Raw genomic sequence first — 18,431 nt, 5'->3', positions numbered from 1 at the left:
ACCTCACAAAAGCCAATGCAAAGCTCTGATCCTACTTTTGCCGTGAAGAGCCAAGTCCTCTGCCTCTGACATGAGTGTTGTGTGTACTCTGTGGCATTCCATGAAACAGTAACAAGCTTACTCACTGGCCAAAAAGCAGGGTAAAATAGCCACTGCGTATTGACAGTTACCAACTAATTTCTTTTAGTAATAGCTAGCACTCGGGCACTAAAACTTAATAAATTTATTACTTTCATGATATATTACAAAAGATTATTCCAAAGATTTAGCCAATAACACTATAAAAACAAAAGCCCTTCTAATTCCTGTGAATTTATCTGTGAGTGTCCAAGTCCAGTAATAATTTCACTGTCTGTCTTAAGTACCAACAACACCAAGTCCAGGGCTCGGCGCCACGCCTCAATCTTTGGTGTAACACTGTCATAAACTCTTGGAACCTGCTCCAGTTTACCTGGAATATCTGCATTAAAAATTTCACTATTTAGTTTACTATATTCATTCAAAATATAAACTGACGGCGAGCCAGAGCCTGCGGCATTCTGCACGTGATGCTCGATGAAAGTGTAGGCTCCAAGCTCTGTGGAACACGTGGCCGTGTTGCACATGAGTGCTGAGAGGTATCTGCGCCATCCCTCTGCCAGGCGCTCAAGCACGGCTGGCCTGTACGCTGGCAGAGATGAGGCTAGCCAAGAGGAGGTGTTATGTAGCCACCCCGAACAGGTGTGGTCTCCTCTTCTCAGAGACTGCTCAGCAAGAATTCGAAGATGGCTAAGGCACAAAAATTCAACCGCTCCACCTCCGAGGAGGACCTTCTCCTCCTTCAGAGCATGATGCAAACGATACGCACAGGTCCAGAACCTATCTTCTTTGGCACGTATCTGTGCGGTGACTGAGCTAGTGAGCACTGCTGTGATCAAATTAATCCCTTCCACTGTTACCAGTACTGGCATTCCATCGTTCCTGCCTCCGACCTCCAGAGGGGCTCTCCAGACTGTCACAGAGACGCCACTCCCCACACAGGCTGCACTCACTTGGGTAATGTAGGTGACGGGCACTGCTCCCGCAGCCTCAGCGAAGGCCTGCATCACGCCGCTGCCCACCGACCCCACCACCAGCCGCTTACTGTGCACACACTTTTCAGTCAAGGATTCAGACACACTTCCTTGCACCAGGATGAGGTTCACGTTGAACTGGGTCAACACCTGTAACACACGACTTGCCCACAGCTCTTCTGAGCTGTCTCCGGGAAGTTCCGCGCTATCTAACACTGTCTTAATGTTCGCAGACTTATTAAATCCCAGGTGGTGATAACTCTCTGTGAGGTCACCCTCAATGAGAACCACCTGGACAGGCTGATTCTCCAGTTCCTTGATCAGGGTCATACTAGCTGTTGACACGACAGTGACATACCCTGAACAAACACAGGAAAAAGTTCCAGGCACGCCTGGCAGACAGCAAGTGAAGATCCTAGAAACGTCAAGCACAAACGGCACTGTACAGTGGCCTTGTCGCACACTCGCCTTCTGATACTGCAGCCGTGCTGCTGCTTCTACTAATTCCATGGTGCTGAGATCCCCGTGGCTCAAACCCACTGCCAACTCAACCAAATCACGGCATCTGTAAGTTTCGGGAGTAGCTGCGCTATGCTGTTCTAGAAACCCATCTGGTTTGCTTATCCAGAGACTGTCATCTGCCTGGTTGAAATGCCTACTGAGGATCAGTGCTGACTTTCTAGAGCAGGTGTCTGTGTGCAGACTGCTCCTCAGAGCTTGTGATGCCTCTGTACCTGCTTTGACCTTTGCTGGAAGGCTGAAGAATTCAGGCGGTTTAACGGGTCTCCGAGAAGGACTGTGCGTGCTCAGTGGTTGAGAGGCATCTCTGAAATCATGCTCTTCCTTTATCCCACCAGCACCTGCAGGGACTTGTAGAAAAGGACAGGAACCAACACGAGGTGTTTCAAGGCCAGAAATTGTCTTTGTGTTGTCTCCATGGCCAAAAACACTGTGGACCGGCACCTGAAGGGAAGCGACCTCCTCAATGCAAGAGCCCACGCCTTCTGACATCACCGACGCGACTGTGGACACGGGGATGCCCAGACGGAGACATTCTTCAGCAGCGCTGCTCCAGGCCCCAGCGAGAAACAGGAGAGTGCTGCCTCCGGTTTTATAGGCGTTGTGTTGTGCGTGAACTGCCTCCTTGAGGAGCTGCCCCACCGTGCTGCTGCTCAGATCCAGACTTTCAAGGAGCCTCACCGCTGAGCTGACTGACACACTCTCAAGACAGTCCCCACTGGTAACGAATTTAGATGATTTCACTGGGCCGAGGAATGTCCTTCCTGTTTCTGCAAATGATGAAAGCTGCTGAAGTCCTATATGTCGTCTTTTGTTTATTGCCCTGTAAGCCATCACCACAAAGCAACATCTGCAAATAAAATAAAAACTTGGAAACTTACTGTGATTCATCGTTATGAAGAACACAGAAAGAAAAATAAGATCCGGTCTCCCTGCCTTTGAAGTACTGTTTCTATTAAATGTGGTAAAAGTAATGTGCAGAAAAACACTAACAATAAAGGTATGAAGACGTGGAGATGGTCACTCCTTTCAAAAGAGGCAACAGGCACTGTTTGCAGTAGGCAATCCCCAGAACGAGTCTTGAGGGACAACTTGAAAGAGTTAGCCAGGAGGAGCCGGTGGCAGTGAACGCACATAGGCATGACCAATATGCTGTTCTGGGGGTCAAGTCAGCCTGGGTGCTAGGGGAGTATAGAGTCCAGTGGGAACCACATTTGACGAACCTCCTGTAGAGGAGAGTACCTGGACCAAGAAAGGCATAATGGGGCTGGGGCTGGGGCTGGGGCTGGGGCTGAGTGGTACACACTTGCCTAGCACGTGTGAGGCCCTGGGTTCCATCCTCAGCACCGCATGTAAATAAAGGTCCATCATCAACAACTAAAATTTTTTTTTAAAAAAGGGCATAATATGCTAAGAAGCCTCGACTTGCTCCTGTAGTGGGAACCACTGAAGTGTTTTAGGGTTAAGAGAGCTCCCCAGCTCAGTGTGGCTCGGTGGTACAGTGCTTGCCCAACAGGCATGAAGCCCCGGCTCCAGTCCCCAGTACCCCAAAAGAAAACCAGGAACAACTAGATGTAGTGTTTGAAAGCTTGTACTACTTATTTTGTTTAGTCAGGGTCTGGCTAAGTTGCCCAGGCTGGTCATGAACATGTGAACCTCCTGCTTCAGTCCCCCAAGTCACTGGGATTCCAGGTGTGTGCCACCGCGCCATCTCCTGAAAGCTTGTATTTGTGTCTAGATCTCAGGGCTTGAACTCAGCTCTCCTGCTTACTTGGATAGCCTTCAGCAACTTCACCATTTAACTACTCTGCCCCTCAGTCTGCACATCTGAAAATGGGACTAACCACAGCACCCACTTAACGGGGTCATTGTGAGGACCGAGTATAATGCTCCAAACAGTGCTGTTCAAGGAGCCTCACTCTGGTGATGACGATAATGGCGATGCTCTGGGTGTATCACCATTCTGGTAACAGGTCAGCAGACTGGCTGCATGCCAGAAAGCAGGTAGAGAGGCCAACTAAGAACCTTCTGTAGTTATCTTTGAGAAATGTGGAAGAGGGATGGAGGGAGGAGATGGATTTGGTTAAGGAAAAGAAGTGCTACTTAAATGGAGTCTCAAGAGCAAGCAACTAGCTGGGCGCAAGATGGTGTGCCACCAGACACGCCTGTAATCCTAGTGGCTTTGGAGGATGAGGCAAGAGGACTGCAAGTTCAAAATCAGCCTCAGCAACTTAGTGAGGCCCTTAGTAACTCAGCAAGACCCTGTCTCTAATAAAAATATTAAAAAAGGCTGGGGATGTGGCTCGTGGTTAAGCATCCCTGTGTTCAATCCCCAGTACAAAAAAAAGGCAGCAACTGACTCTACATAATATTCTGGAATTTGCACCCAAAATCAATTAATAGGAAGCTACAAGAGAATGACTTTAGCCCAACAAATAGAACTCTTAAAGTACTCCTTAACTGAGAAGCCATCTATAAAACTACTGTACTGGGAGGCATGATCCCCAGTGACTTAAAGCTTGGAAGCCAAGTTCAGAGAAAATACCAAACTTGCCCTTTGCTCTAAGAATTTATGATATTTTGAATACTACTTTTTAATCACAATCTTTTAATCTCAAATACTGAAAAGCAAACAACTGAGATTCTGCCTTTCCTCCCACACTGGCACGCCTGTGTTGCACTCCCTAACTCATCCTTGAAACGGAAGAGCACCACTCTGAGGCCACTCAAGAGCAGCTTCCTGCGAGCTTCTCAGGACGGAGGAGGAAACTGAACAGCTTGGAAAAGACTGGATTCAGTTTCAAGGCCCCTTTCATGAATTTTCAATTCTATGTAACAGCGATTTATGATACACTTAGGTGTATTCCCAGATAGCATCATGTCAGAATAGACCCTAGGGCTCAACTTCAACCATCCTGAGGTCCATCGTGCCCCACAATGACCTCATCTTACCACGTCTTGCTCTTACCTCCTGCTCCCATAACATCGGTTCACCACTTGCCTGGTTTAAATTCCACTTGTCGTTATTACAGTAGCTCCCTTGCACAATGTTCTTAAATCCTTGCCCCTTTCATTTCATCTGACTTACCGTGTAAAGCTACTAATCTGGATGAAACCTAACTCTGTCCACACCACACCTGCCCTGGTGTAGCTCACACAAACATACACACGACCATGCTCACAGGTGTCGTTTTAGGTTCATGGCCCCAAACCTCAAGTGGTCTTAAAAATGCCTCACAATATATTTCCCTAGTCCATTTATCTTTTTTTTTTCTTTTAATGGTTTCTGCTTTCTCTGTTTTATTTAAGAAAGGTTTTGTCTAAGTAGAAAATTTATTTTTCTATATATCCTCTGAAAGCTTTATGGTTTTAAATTGAGCTGAAATTCATTTAACACGAACTGAACCATTTCAAAGTGTACAAATGGCATTTAATACTTCTGCAGTGCTGTACAACTATTAGTTTCAAAACATTTCATCCCCAAAGAAACCCTATAGCTGTGAAGCAGTCCCTCTGCTCCATTCTCTCCCAGCCCCTGCCAATCACCAGTCTGCTTTCAGTCTCCATGGCTTTTCCATTCTCAATACTTTATAATAAATAGAATCATAAAATATGTGCTTCTCACTTAGCATATTTCTGAGGCTCATCCACACTACAGTACGTATCAGTGTTTATTCCTTTTTCATTGTTGAGTGACCTTCCTCTGAGCAATCACATTTTGCCTATCTACTCCTCCAAGAATGCACATTTGAGTTCTTTCCATCTTTTGGCTACTAGGAATTGCGCTGCTATGAACACTCACGTGCAGGTTTGTGTCTGAATAACCCTTTTCAATTCTTCTGGGTATAAACCTAGGAGTGAACCAGCAGGTACTTTAAGGAAACACCAAACCATTTTCCCTAGCAGAACATCATACCAGCAATGCACAAGGGTATTAGTTTTCTGGGGCTGCCCTACCAAATTACCACAAAGCACTGGGAGGCTCAAAACTACACATTTATGTTCTCACGGTTCTGGAGTCAAGAATCCAAAACTGAGATGCTGGCAGGGCAGCGAGTCAACCCCTAGGGAAGACTCTTTCCCAGCTTCTAGTTACTCCTGGCAACTCTAATCTCTGCCTGTTTCAAATGACCTTTCTACAATCATGACACCAGATGTTGGGCTTAGGGCCCATCCCAATCCAGTCTGACCTCATCTTCAGTGATTTCCCTACTCTCAAATAACATCACATTCTGAAATTCTGAAAGGACAGGAAGTGTGCGTGCGTACTATTCAATCAACAGGACACTCAACAATACTTTCTGGTTTTGTTTTAGTAAAATTACAGACATTCCTGTGATACAGAGATATCTCACTGTGCTTTTTGACCTGCACTTTCCCAGTGATGAATGATGATGGGGCATCATTTCATGTGCTTTTTGGGCACTTGTAGTTTTTCTTTACCCCAGTACTGGGGATTGAACCCAGGGGCACTCTATCATGGAGTTATACTCCCAGTACTTTTTAGTTTTTAACTTGAGGCAGGGTTTCATTAAGTGGCAAAAGCTGGCCTTGAACTTGCCATCCTCCTGCCTCAGTCTCCTGAGAGTCACTGGGTTTACTGAGTACACCACTGCACCCAGCTTCCACTTGTACATCTTAATGGAGAAATGTTTATCCAAATATTTCACCCATTTAAGAAGTGGGCTCTTCGTTTTCTTGTTGTTGAGTTGTAAGTGTATTCTGGATACTAGACCCTTATCAAACAATAGTCAACACTGAATCAGTGGGCTCTGCATGATGGATCCAACTGTGGATGGAAAATACACGGGAAGAAAATTCAATGAGTGAACAAGTACTTTTCTTGTTGCTTTCCTTAAAAATTCCTCATAACAGCTATTTATGTGACATTTACATTTTATTAAATATAAGTAATCCCAGAGGTGATTTAAAGTATATGAGAGGATGAATGTAGGTTATATTCAAATGTTGTGCCATTTTAGATAAGGGACTTAGACATCTGTGGACTTTGGTACTCACAGGGGAGTCCTGGGACCAATCCCCCAAAGATGATGACAGACCACTGTATACAATTTGCAAATATACTCCTATCTGCAGACTGTTTTCTACATTGTTGATAACGCACACAAGTTCTTAGTTTTGATGAAGTCTGTATTTCTTGTTGCTGTTGCTCAAGTGCTAGGTGCATATCTATCCATGGCCAAATCCAAGATCACATATATTCACCCCACCATCTCTTTCAGAGAGTTTCATAAATTCATCTCTTATAGTTTGTTGATCAATTTTGGGCTAATTTTTGTATACGGTGTTAGCAGAGGTCCAACTTCATCTTTTGCATGTAGATATCCAACTGGCACCACTTCTTGAAGAGATTCTTTTCCCCACTGAGTAGCCTTTGCACCTTTGTCAAAAACCAACTGGCCACAGATAAATGGGTTTATTTCTGGGTTCTCAATTCAATTCCACTGCCCCATGTTCATTTACTGCCAGTATGGTACTGACAACTGCAGCTTTGTAGTATATTCTGATGTCAGGAAGCATGGGCTGCAAATTCGTTTTTTCTTTGTATTTATTCTTATAATTCATCTTAAACTGATTTTTGAAAATGGTGTGAAACATTGGTTGTTTTTTCCCTCATGAATATCCGGGTGCTCCAGAATGATTTGTTGAAAGGACAAGGTTAAAAAGACTGTTTTGTGGGCTGGGATTACAGCTCAGTTGTCAAGAGTGCTTGCCTAGCATACGTAAGGCCCTGGGTTCAATTCCTAGTACCACAAATAAAAAACAAAACAACAACGAAAAAAAAACAGCTATTTTTTTGTTGTTCATTTCTAACACATTTTGAGAGTCTGATATATGTAAGGCACTTAACAGGCATCGTCAGGCATCCCCCAGAGTATAAATACGAGGTGGGTACTATCATCGACCTTTAGTGATGTGGAAAGGAGGCATAATAATTAACATACACAGTCTCACTGCTAGTAAGTAAAGGGCTGTGGACTAAAACCCAGGTTTGTCCGATGCCCAAGTCCATGCTATTAACTACCACACAGCGCTGCCTCTGGCTCCCCTCTACCCACTGTTTTCATGCCTCAGACCTCTACCTTCTTCCAAGCTGTGTTAATACCCTGACCGGGCATAGGCCCACATGTTTTTAAGGTATCTACTTATTGTCTCCTTTCTATACTGTTTGAACCACAAGGGTATTACTGTACAAATGGAAAAGAACTTAGAGGAAAAGAAAAAATCCACGAGCTATTCCAAATTTAGTGTGTATTGAATTTACATGAAAAAAGCTTACTAAAGAAGGCAGAAAATTAAAAAAAAAAAAACTAATCTACAAGCAAAATATCACATAAAACATATAAAAATAAATATTTATAAGAAACCTGTTTTAGCATTTGAAGAATCTACTCCAAGTTTGAGTAGTAATTTAAAAACAGAAACAAAAACCAGTCTAAGCATTTCTAACTTTGGAAGACCTTGATTATTATTTTAGAGAGGTTGCCAATGGGCTACCATTAACACAAAATAAAAGCTCAAAGCAGGACTTCCTCACCTTCTAAGAGGCTGGGCAAAGACAGTGGAGGTGAAGGCCAAAGGGGTGATTCTGGGATGGCGAGAGTCTCCAGCACCTTCACTGAGTGCTGTGCCCACTCAATCCATGCTGTCCTGCTGTGCATGCTGGCCTCCAGCCTCCTCGAGAGATGGACCTGCACACGTTTAACCAGGACTTTGAAATCAGAAGGTGTTTTCTTTTCACAAGGTCATGTCTAGTTTTGTATGAGGTACTCAGCTCAACACCGAGACGTGCTTCTCAGGAGCTGCATGGGTACGATCAGCCTTTCATCATCAAAACCAACGGTTTTCTCAACTCCAGTCTATTCCCCGGCAGTCTACTCATATCATTCCACTGCGTAAAAATCTCTTGGAAAGTCTGTACACCTCTGTCTGACACAGGACTCTCAAAACTGAACTCCTCTCCCTTCACTCTGATGCCGAAATCTTACAAAGCCTCCCAAGTCACTGCCGCGAGGGTCACAGTGCTCACAAAGCCCCAGTGATGTGCACTCCTCCCTTTCCCTTCTGACTCCACCTCACTTAGCTGGAGGCTCCATCCTGTTCCGGGAACATGCAAAGGGGCTCTCCACCTTAGTGTTTCTGTTCTAGTTGTTTCCCCTTTATGGAATACTCTTCACCAAGAAATTTACTGCTTCACCACCTTTAAAGATTTTCTCATATTTCCTTTTCAATGAAGTCTACCCTGTGCACCCTATTACTAACACAAACTTTTCCCTCTATACCCTGGATACACTGACACATACCTCCTTATAAAACAGTATATAGTTTACTTATCATTTATGAACTCTGTAGGAATATAATTTCTAGGAGAGTGATTTTAGTCATGGAACTATCCCAAGTACCTAGAGCATTGCTGGACGCTTTTTACTGCAGGCACTCAAGAATTATTTGGTAAATGATTTTCACATTTGCTATCCCAAATTTGAGTACAAACCTGAAACAAGAGAAAAAAGATGCCACTGTTAGTATTCTTCCAGCATGAACATAACTTTCAACTACCTTTGGAGTTGATCTGATTTCTATTTGGCACTGCCTTAGTTGTGACCCTTTAATTTCTTCTAAAGAGGGTTCAGAATTATCCTGAAAAAGTAAAAATAGAATTAGTATTCCACTGCCAAGAAATACTTATCTTGGAAAATAAAGTCTTCTTAACACTGTGTATAAAATCTACACTCAGACTTTTTAAGACCCCTCTTCCACCTTTGCTTAAAAGTCACATGACTGTGCCACAGAGCACACCCCACTTTCACTTTGTACACGCTACTCTCTAACTTGAATATCCTATCCTGTCTTCACCATCTTCAATGCTGTATCACCTTCATGTCCCAAGGCAAACGCCACATTTTGGATACAGCTTCCTCCAGTGCTGGAGGAGTCCGTCCTTTCTGTGCTCCCAGGCACAGCCCCTTGTATTGCTGTCTATCTCATGCACTAATCATCTTTTATACTCTACATGCAATCTCTTTCAAACTCAGTAGCTGGCAGGCAACATGTGGAAAGCGTTAAATAAATCTGGTAGATGTAAGAGTATTTGTGAGTTTAATATTTTCCTAGATTGTTATCAGTATGAAAGTTCTATAGTGTAACCAAATGAGTGGCAGCTCTTTTTGAAGATTGAGTACATCCTAATCAAGGCCTAGACACTGCAACCTGAGCCCTACCATTAAAAAACTTTTTTTTTTTTTTTTTAACTACGCGGTTCCAAACATAGAAGCCTAAATCGCACAGTGATGCAAAAGCAGGTTATCCTCGCTATCTGACCGCGTCCTTACCACTGGATTAAACCAGATGCGGGAGAGCCTGCACCTGGCATCAGGCTGAGCACAAGCACGTTCATTGTTCATTTCTAGATCTCAGAAATCCCTTTAAAATCAGAGCGGAGACACAGCGCACAGCCGCAACGCGCCCAGGGCAATTCCAGGGCGTCTCGCACCCGCCTCGCCGGGCCTCCGCCGGGGGCCGCAGACGCCCTCCCGGGCGCAGGCCGTTGCCGCCGTGCTCCCACCCGGCTCCCCGCAACCAGCGGCCTCGGAAGGCGCGGTTCTCCGCGCGCCCGCGTCCTCCCTCCGCCGGCGCCCAGAGAGGGCCACGCACCTCGGATTCGCGCCCGCGACCAACGCCGGAAACGCCCCCGCCCGTCCACAGTTGCGCACGTGCGCAGCGGGCCGCCCAGTCGCTCGGGCATTTCCGTTTCACGGCCGCGAGAAGGCGAGGGCGCCACCCTATTGGTAGAGAATCAGGATAGGGGGCGGGACTCGAGGGTTTTCTTTCCGTCCACTGGATACAGTAACCGTCAATCAATACGCAATTCGGATTGGGGGGCCCTGAGGAGGGGGCGGCCCTAGCAACGCGGGGGCTGAGCCGGCGACGCGGCGGGCGGAGCGACATGGTGAGCGGTTCCCAGCGGCCAGGGGGAGCTTCGGCCTAGGAGGTGGAGCCTCTGCTTCCTTACGTGCTCCGCGGGTGTGGCCGGGTCCTTCCCGCAGCTCGCCCCGAGCGGCCCACAGTCCCCGCTTCGGCAGTCCCGCCGCCGCCGTGGGCTCGGTGTTGGACACCCACCGCTCTTCGGCCCGCGCAGTTGGGGCCAAGACCGAGGCCTCGGCCCCGGGAGGCTGGGGCCCTGGCTGCGGTGCGCTGCCGCGGGAGCCGTCGTGGCTGCAGCTACGCGAGGCCAGAGGCTGCGACCCGCACCCGAGCAGTGCGGGTCCCGGGGCTCCTCCACTCGGAGATGGAGACACGGGCCCTGGCGAGACCCCACGTGGGCAGGAGGAGGCCCTCCCCGTCCTCGTTAGGCGGCGGCTGCTCGTTGATCCAGCATGGCTGTCCGGATCTCTGGAGTAGTGTGTGGCCTGGAAAATGTGACTGTTATTTTCCAGGCAGCTTGCCAGAACCAAGCGGGAAAGGATCCTTGGGCCCATCTAGTGTCCCCCCAAATAAATTTTGCCATGAAACAAGCAAATATGAAAGTTACTACTCCTTAGACTTGAGTGCTCCTCAGATACCCCCCCAGGCCGACTGCATTCTGACACCACCACCACTCCCCCTTCTACCACGTCTCCTTTGCCGCTTCCCCTCTCAAAAGGCACTAATGTTAAGGATAAAACTAAGTGATAAAAAACCGGGCTTTCCACCAACTTCCTACCCAAAACACACCTTTAGCCAAGTGGCCACTGCCGAGGTATTATAATAGCAGGAAATAGGATCCTTCAATAAGTCATTTATTAATTCAGCTGTGCATCCATTATTCTAGTGCAGCTTATCTTTCACCCACATGTGTATTTATTACAGGCATCTGACCACCACACAAGTTCAGAGAAAAGAGCAGCAAAAATTGAATTGAATGAAATGCAGAAGCAAGAAATTAAAGAGGCCTTCGACTTATTTGATGCTGACGGCTCCGGGACCATAGATGTGAAAGAATTGAAGGTCCTGAAATCATTTCCAATTCTAAGACATTTCAAATGCCATGTTTGTGGGAATAGTCAAACTTTTAACAGTAGTCTTTTGAAAGCTTGAGAGCTTTAACAAAACAATATCTTGTTAAACGTTTAAGTCATGTTTTATATTCCAGGAAGCCGAAACCCAGGTTGAAACAATACACTCTCTGTGTAACATGCTCAGTTGGGTTGGAACCTGGGACTGCTGACCTGTCTCTAGGTTAATGCTCCATCCCTGTTAAAAAATAGAGAAGCTGGGGCTGGGGTTGTGGCTCTGCGGTAGAGCACTTGCCTGACCTGTGTGAGGCACTGGGTTTCATTCTCAGCACTGCATACAAATGAATGAATAAAACAAAGGTTCATCAACACCTGAAAATATATTTTTAAAAATCTGTTGACTAATGAGTAATTGAAAAGCTCAGAGTGAGATCTTGGCATATTAAATCTTTTTCTTCCTACTCTAGATTGCATTGCGGGCCTTAGGATTTGAACCAAAGAAGGAAGAAGTCAAACAAATGATAGCTGAAATGGACAAAGAAGGAATTGGCACCATTAGTTTTGAAAATTTTTTTGCCATTATAAGTGTAAAAATGGTATAGTGATGATTTTGTTTTTTAAAGAAATACAAGCAGTGGCTTTCCAAGTTTCAGGGCTGGAACAATCAGGTTTCATAGAAGAATTGGACCTGGATGTTTCAGGGTGGGTGGGATGCAGATAGATAGAAATAGCAAGATTAAAAACAAAAAACTGAAGGACGAATGATCTCGCTGATAAACGAATGATGACACATCATGGGGGTGGGAGGGGGGCAAGGATGGAGGAAGGAGGGACTGTATAGAGGGAAAAGGGGTGGGAGGGTGGGGAGGGAGGAAAAAATAACAGAACGAATCAAACACCATTACCCTATGTAAATGTATGATTATGCAAATGGTATGCCTCTACTTCATGTACAAACAGAAACAAGATGTATCCCATTTGTTTACAATAAAAATAAAAACAAAACAAAAAAAGTTCTCAGGTTGGTAATGACTGTTGTGGAGGAGGGGGTTTGTCAGGAAATAATGAGGCTCTGTGGCAGGAGGGAGATAGAGGAGCTAGAATTTCAGAGCTTATATTTGGCAGACATGTTTTGCAGGCATTGTTCTGTAAGCCTTGAGCCAACCTCCCTGTCCTGCGGAGCTTACGAAGCTTATGCCTTGGGTAATGGATCTGAGTTCTGAGGGACAGTGTGGGCTGGAATTTCTCATCACCCTGGGCCTCTTCCTGCCTGGCTGTGTTCTGTACCTAAGCTCCCTTGAGGGCAGGGGTGAGCACGTTGGGTGTTGTTAAAAGAGCTGCCTGGTACACTGGAGCTCTGTGTCCAAAGACTAGGAAGGGTCTGTTTGTAGAATATTGATTCTAACCACAGAATCACAGGCTAGTGACAGTTATTCCATATTTTTTAAAGAGTGAGAAAGATGAAAAAGAAGAAATATTGAAGGCTTTCAAATTATTTGATGATGATGATACTGGGAGAATAACACTAAGTAACATCAGGAGAGCCGCCAAGGAGCTCGGGGAGAATCTAACAGACGATGAACTGCAGGTGAATCTTGCTTGTTTTTATGATTTGTGTGTAATCATAATTTTTATATAAAATGTTATATTCTGACTTTAGTTGTACATTAAAAACAAAATTTGATTTTGAGCACGTAATTGAATGTTCTATCATCTTAGTAGATTTTATATATCATTTTGTCTTCTGTTACATAGGAAATGCTTGATGAAGCCGATTGTGATGGGGATGGAGAAATAAATGAGGAAGAATTCTTGAGAATGATGAAAAAGACCACTTTTTAATGCTGTTCTGTCTTCTGGAAAGTTGTTAACAGATTCACATTTATTATATAATTCAGTAATGTAATATCTGAATGGATTCATTTTCAATTTTTAGTTTATATACACAGATTGGTCTTGGTGTCTGTGAAAAGTTACGTGTTTCTGCCAAAGTTGTTATATCTGCCATACAAAGAAACAAAACATGACAGCTTTCTTGAGCCACGAATGTAAGAGCAGTGTTAATTCCAACTGCTATTGTTAAAGTGCAGTTTCCACAGACTTAGAATTTTCTTGAAGCCTATTGCAGTTGGCCCCATGTCCATATGAATTTGGCAAGCAAACCATTACTTTATTCTTATTGTGTGACTAAAAAAAAGCTGATTAACATATTCTTTTTAATCACTTTTTCAAATATGTAAAATATTAAACTGGTTGGCACCTACATTATTTGCTAAATTTTCTTCTTATAGTTATTGCTATGGCTTGAGTGTGTCTCATCCAAAAATTCAGGTGTTGTCAGTGTGTTAGTATTAAGGGGTGGCCTCTGAGAGGGGAGTCACCCTGAGGGATCGCCCTCCCCTGGGCACACACAGCCAGGGCTCTCACCAGGCCAAAGACTGGTGCCTCCATCTGGGACCTCCCAGCTCCAACTGCTGGACAGCAGCAGCGGGCAGGCCCTCAGGGGAGGCTGACCCCTGGGCCGCTTCACGTGTCTCGTGTGCCTAGGGGTGTAGGAGAGGCTGGTGCGGGTGCCCTGCGGACACGCCTTTTGCTCATGTGCCTGCAGGAACGTCTGAAGTGGAAGAAACCCTCTGTGGGGCATGTCGCAGCACTCTGGCTGTTGGCATCCAGGCTGTGCAACCCGCAGATTGAGAGCAGAGACTTCTTGGCGTGGCTGCTATAGGGATGTCTTCCTGTGTGAGATCCGAGCCCACGTGGCTACATGTTCCAAATACCAGAACTACATCATGGGAGGTGTGAAGGCCACCACAAAGGATGCATCCCCTCAGCCAAGTAATGTCCCAAACTGTTACACCCTTCCTTGTCCTTACTGCCCTAGAAGAACTTGGGCCAGGAAGGACTTGTGAAGCTGCAAGTTACCCTACAGCACTGATACCAAATCTGTGGACTGTCCAATATGTGCCCAGAGTCCTGGGGAGACCCGCGTCCCCAGCATGACTTCACAGAGCACATCCAGCACCAGCACCACGATGTTGAGGAAGAGGACATGAAGAATCAGGTTGCAGCAGGGAGCAGAGTCCCGTTTTCTCTCTCTGTTCAGGAGCTTCCGTGACCTGTTGGGTGTGAACCTTTGGCTCCTACGCCTTAGCTCTACAACAGACCTGGAAACAAGCCATGGCACGGGGACAGGTCCCGGGTCAGAGTCCTCTTTCCCTTGGGGCGCTCACCAAAGCTCTCTCCCCACTGTTAACCTTGTTTCGTCACCTGGTCTTGTCACATGGGTCCTCAGTTACTTCCTGGAGCTTCGCCTGGAGCCAGCCAGGGCCTTTTTTGGGTCACAAATAGCACAATGAAACCAGCACCTCCTTGCCGTGTCTGTGAGGAGTATGAGCTTGGACGACAGCGCAGCAACCAGGGCTGAAACTCCTCTTCTGTGGAGCTGCGTGTGGGTGGGCGTGGGCAGTTTGCACCCCACGAAACATTTCAGGAAACTTCCCGGGGTGCGTGTTCTGGGTTTTGCATGATTTGACGCTGGAAGTTTTATTAGAGATATTTTGCTACGCTTAAGTGACTGCGTGGTGCCTCTAAACAGGTATCGTGGTTTTTAGTGGAGGTGTTTCTAGGTGAGAGGGGAAGAGGGTCGGCTAAGAGTGGGGAGGGCCGTAGCTCTTTGGTTGCAATTTTCAAGCTAACGAAGGATTTTTGGTGACTGGGTCACATTTACCCTCTCCTTGGGAGCTGGTGTACATTGTTGTCCTGAAGCATGAGAAGGAGTCCTCGGGTGATTAAAAAGAAGAAGGTGTGGGGGCTCTGGTGGCTACTAGTTCTTCTGCCTTTTATTTGGTAACTTAGATTAAACTGAGCATTATTTTACTGTCACAAATGATTTCTCTATGACACTTGTTTTAACATCGACGTTGCGGTTTTAAAACCCTACCTTTCTGCTGAGACAGAGGCAGAGGCTCACCCCATTGTCTTTTCCTACAAGACCCGCTGTCTGCAGGCACGGCTCCTCCTCTGATGAGCAGTTAACGAAAGCTGTGTGCTGGGATCCCGGTTCCGCAGTGGTTCAAGAAGCTCGGAGTTGAACGTACCTCATGAATATTAGTTACAAGGCTAAGAGCTGCCAGCCTAATGTATCAGAGCAGAACCTCTGATGGACCAAGAGTCTAAGGATTAGGTCCATTCTTCAGGTTACACATCTACAGGTTGAATGTGACAGTTTTTTCCTGGTCAGTGGCCAAGGTTGCAGGTGGTGCTGGGCCTGCACCCTATGCTGAGGGCCTCTTCCCACCCACCGTGAAAGAGCAACTGCAGTTGCCTATTAACCAGCAAAGACAGGGTCCCTGTGGGGCAATGTAATTTTTGTCTAATGTGTGACGACTTGGGAGGGCCTACGTGTTAAGGTCAGCTTCCTCCCTGTGATTTCTGGGAACCATTCACTCAGACCTCCCTGAACTGAGATCCTCCCAGTAGATGTGTGAAGGGCGGTTTGATGAAACCTTCATTGAGGGGGGTTGAGAAGAGCACTCACATCTCATGGTGGATCAAGAAACTAATTTCCCTGCATTAACTGCACTTCATGTATTTCTAATAAGATGGCTTTCCAGAAAGTAAAATTTGTTATATTCTGGCTTTTATTTATTTATTTATTTATTTATTTTTACAGAGTTCTCTCTTTTAATATGGCATTCATGAGTTTTCCATTCTGACATTCAAAATTAACAGGAATAGTGAAATTCTTTTATCCTTTGGTTTCCAAGGACAAACAATGCAGTTAAAATGCCTCTGGTTTTAGTTCCTCTAGGATGACATTCATTAGCAGAGTAACCTCTGATGCTTCAGCTGAAGTTTGGCAGCCCAAGAAGTGCACCAACTGCTCCAAAGTATCCCTCATGTTCTAGAAACAATGCTTTCAGTTGACCTTTGGACCAATAATCCAGTGCATATGCCAAAAGTTTCATTGATAGAGTATTGACACGTAAAATCCCAACAAAGACAACTCTGTTTATTTTCTCATTAACAGCGCACATTCGTGCCACAGAACCAATATTATTGGTGATAGTAACTAAAGTAGCTCTTGCCAGATCTTCTTTACTAACAGATTCTCGCTTCTCTTTATAAATCATATTTCCAAAACTAGATGCTACAGTCCAACCTGGCAGACCAAATCTTTCATAATCGCCTCCATAAATATCACGGACCAATTTGTCAGCTTGGGTGCTGTCACCTTTGGATGCCATTTCAAGAGCCTCTTCAAAACTTTCACAGCCAGTCAGTAAATTGCATAAACCCAGAAAGGTACCCCCTCCAAGGCTTGTCCCGGTCACTCGTTTATAGTTATCTTTGGAGTGGACTGCTAAGATACTGACTCCTGAACCAATGATCACCACCAGTAGTGGATAGGGGTCATCTAGGTTAAAAGGTATCTTTTGGCATCGCTCAGGTTCTGAGGCATTAGCAAAATAATAGCACTCTGCTTGTCCATTGAAACTGACAGAATCTATATACAGCAAGCCCTTTACAAGGCAGTCAAGTTCATCCAATTTGTGCAGGTGGAGGTTTCCAATTGTGCGAAAATCTTTTTCAAACTTGTAAGCACCACCTCCTGTAGCACACAGCACCGTTTGTAATGTTGAGAAGTTTTTGTCTCTTCCCATTTGGATAAAAGTAGGCAGGTCATGAGTTGGAAATCTGATAAAGTGCAAGTTCCCTCTTCGGCCAAAAAGTGTTAAATCCTTAAGTTCAAGGTGTACATCCCGAATGCCAGTGGATCCATATGCTACATTAGAAGTCAAATATTTCCGAATACTTTTTAAGCTCTCAACTTCCTCTTGCTCTTCCTCTGCTGTGATATCAATAGGTTCAAAATACGAGAGCTTTACTAGAGTTCCCCCAATGTCCATGCCAAACCATGAGAAAGAGGGTTTCTTGGCATCCTTGATCTTCATGGCGTCGGCCTGAGGGGCGAGGGGAAGCCTCGGGTCCGGAGCACGGGGAAGCGCGGCGGCGACTCGGAAGCTGGCAGGGCCGCGCCGAGAGGCCCGGCCGGTTCCTCCCCTCAGGCCGGGCGGGGCGGGCTTAGGGCGGGGCGGCGGCGCCTGGGGCGACGCCTGGCCCAGGAGGCGGCCCCCCACCCCTGCGAGGGGCGATCGGGACCAAGCGCGCTGGGGAAGAGGGGCGACCGGGACCAAGCGCGCTGGGGAAGAGGGGCGACCGGGACCAAGCGCGCTGGGGAAGAGGGGCGATCGGGACCAAGCGCGCTGGGGAAGAGGGGCGACCGGGACCAAGCGCGCTGGGGAAGGCCGCCGGCCTCGCCGCTCCGGGGCCCCCGCGCAGCCGCTACGAACAAAAGGCCCCGGTCCCCCGAGCCGCCGCCGCTGCCATATTCTGGCTTTTAAAAGGTAAAATATAAACAAATTTCATAATTTGTCCAAAACATTTTTTCCTTATTGATTACCCCACCTGATGGGGCACAGTGGCACATGTCTGTCATCCCAGCAACTCAAGAGGCTAAGGCAAGTTCAAGGCCAGCCTGGGCAATTTAGTGAAATCTTGCATCAAAACTGAAAGTAAAATGGGCTGGGGATGTAGCTCAGTGGTAAAGTGCCCCTGGGTTCAACCTCCAATATTAAGAATAAATAAATAACCCTGTCTGTTATATTTTGTTATAGTAGCAAAAATAGTCTAAAATAGGCACAGATACCAGGAAAATAGGGGTCATGGAGAGTCATTTCAGAAATTGCTTAGCACATGAACTAAATCTTTGGCTTAGTGGTTTAGATAAGAATTGTCCCCCAAAAGCTCACGTGTGAGACAATGCAAGAAAGCTGAAGAGGTG

General features: G+C 46.1%; 3 protein-coding genes across 18 annotated transcripts; 1 reads left to right on the top strand and 2 right to left on the bottom strand.

Annotated features, from left to right (window-relative positions):
* Positions 1-214: 214 nt before the first annotated feature.
* BBS12 (Bardet-Biedl syndrome 12) lies at positions 215-10,349 on the bottom strand. 16 transcript variants are annotated; one of them, XM_079153080.1, is made up of 4 exons: positions 10,248-10,349; positions 8,996-9,233; positions 8,131-8,395; positions 215-2,421 (listed from the first exon to the last, which is right to left on the bottom strand). In XM_079153080.1, the coding sequence occupies exon 4, from the start codon at positions 2,403-2,405 to the stop codon at positions 279-281; it is 2,127 nt and encodes a 708-aa protein (XP_079009206.1). In that variant the 5' UTR covers positions 2,406-2,421; positions 8,131-8,395; positions 8,996-9,233; positions 10,248-10,349; the 3' UTR covers positions 215-278. The 16 variants fall into 16 exon arrangements, 15 of the variants coding, with proteins under 15 accessions (XP_079009206.1, XP_079009209.1, XP_079009208.1 ...); XM_079153083.1 differs by having other exon boundaries at positions 8,131-8,284; XM_079153082.1 differs by having other exon boundaries at positions 9,088-9,233.
* A 138-nt stretch (positions 10,350-10,487) lies between these two features.
* Positions 10,488-13,850, top strand: LOC306669202 (centrin-4-like). The gene is made up of 5 exons (XM_079153089.1): positions 10,488-10,542; positions 11,442-11,579; positions 12,055-12,183; positions 13,038-13,175; positions 13,343-13,850. Exons 1-5 carry the CDS (start codon positions 10,540-10,542, stop codon positions 13,427-13,429), a joined length of 495 nt encoding a protein of 164 aa, XP_079009215.1. The 5' UTR covers positions 10,488-10,539; the 3' UTR covers positions 13,430-13,850.
* A 2,409-nt stretch (positions 13,851-16,259) lies between these two features.
* Positions 16,260-17,655, bottom strand: LOC306670227 (pantothenate kinase 3-like). Its single transcript, XM_079154912.1, has one exon. The coding sequence runs from the start codon at positions 17,539-17,541 to the stop codon at positions 16,432-16,434; it is 1,110 nt and encodes a 369-aa protein (XP_079011038.1). The 5' UTR covers positions 17,542-17,655; the 3' UTR covers positions 16,260-16,431.
* Positions 17,656-18,431: the final 776 nt, after the last annotated feature.

Source organism: Sciurus vulgaris, assembly GCF_902686455.1.
Source record: "Sciurus vulgaris genome assembly, chromosome: 9".
NCBI lineage: Eukaryota > Metazoa > Chordata > Mammalia > Rodentia > Sciuridae > Sciurus > Sciurus vulgaris.
This window is presented reverse-complemented; position numbering and strand designations above follow the sequence as displayed.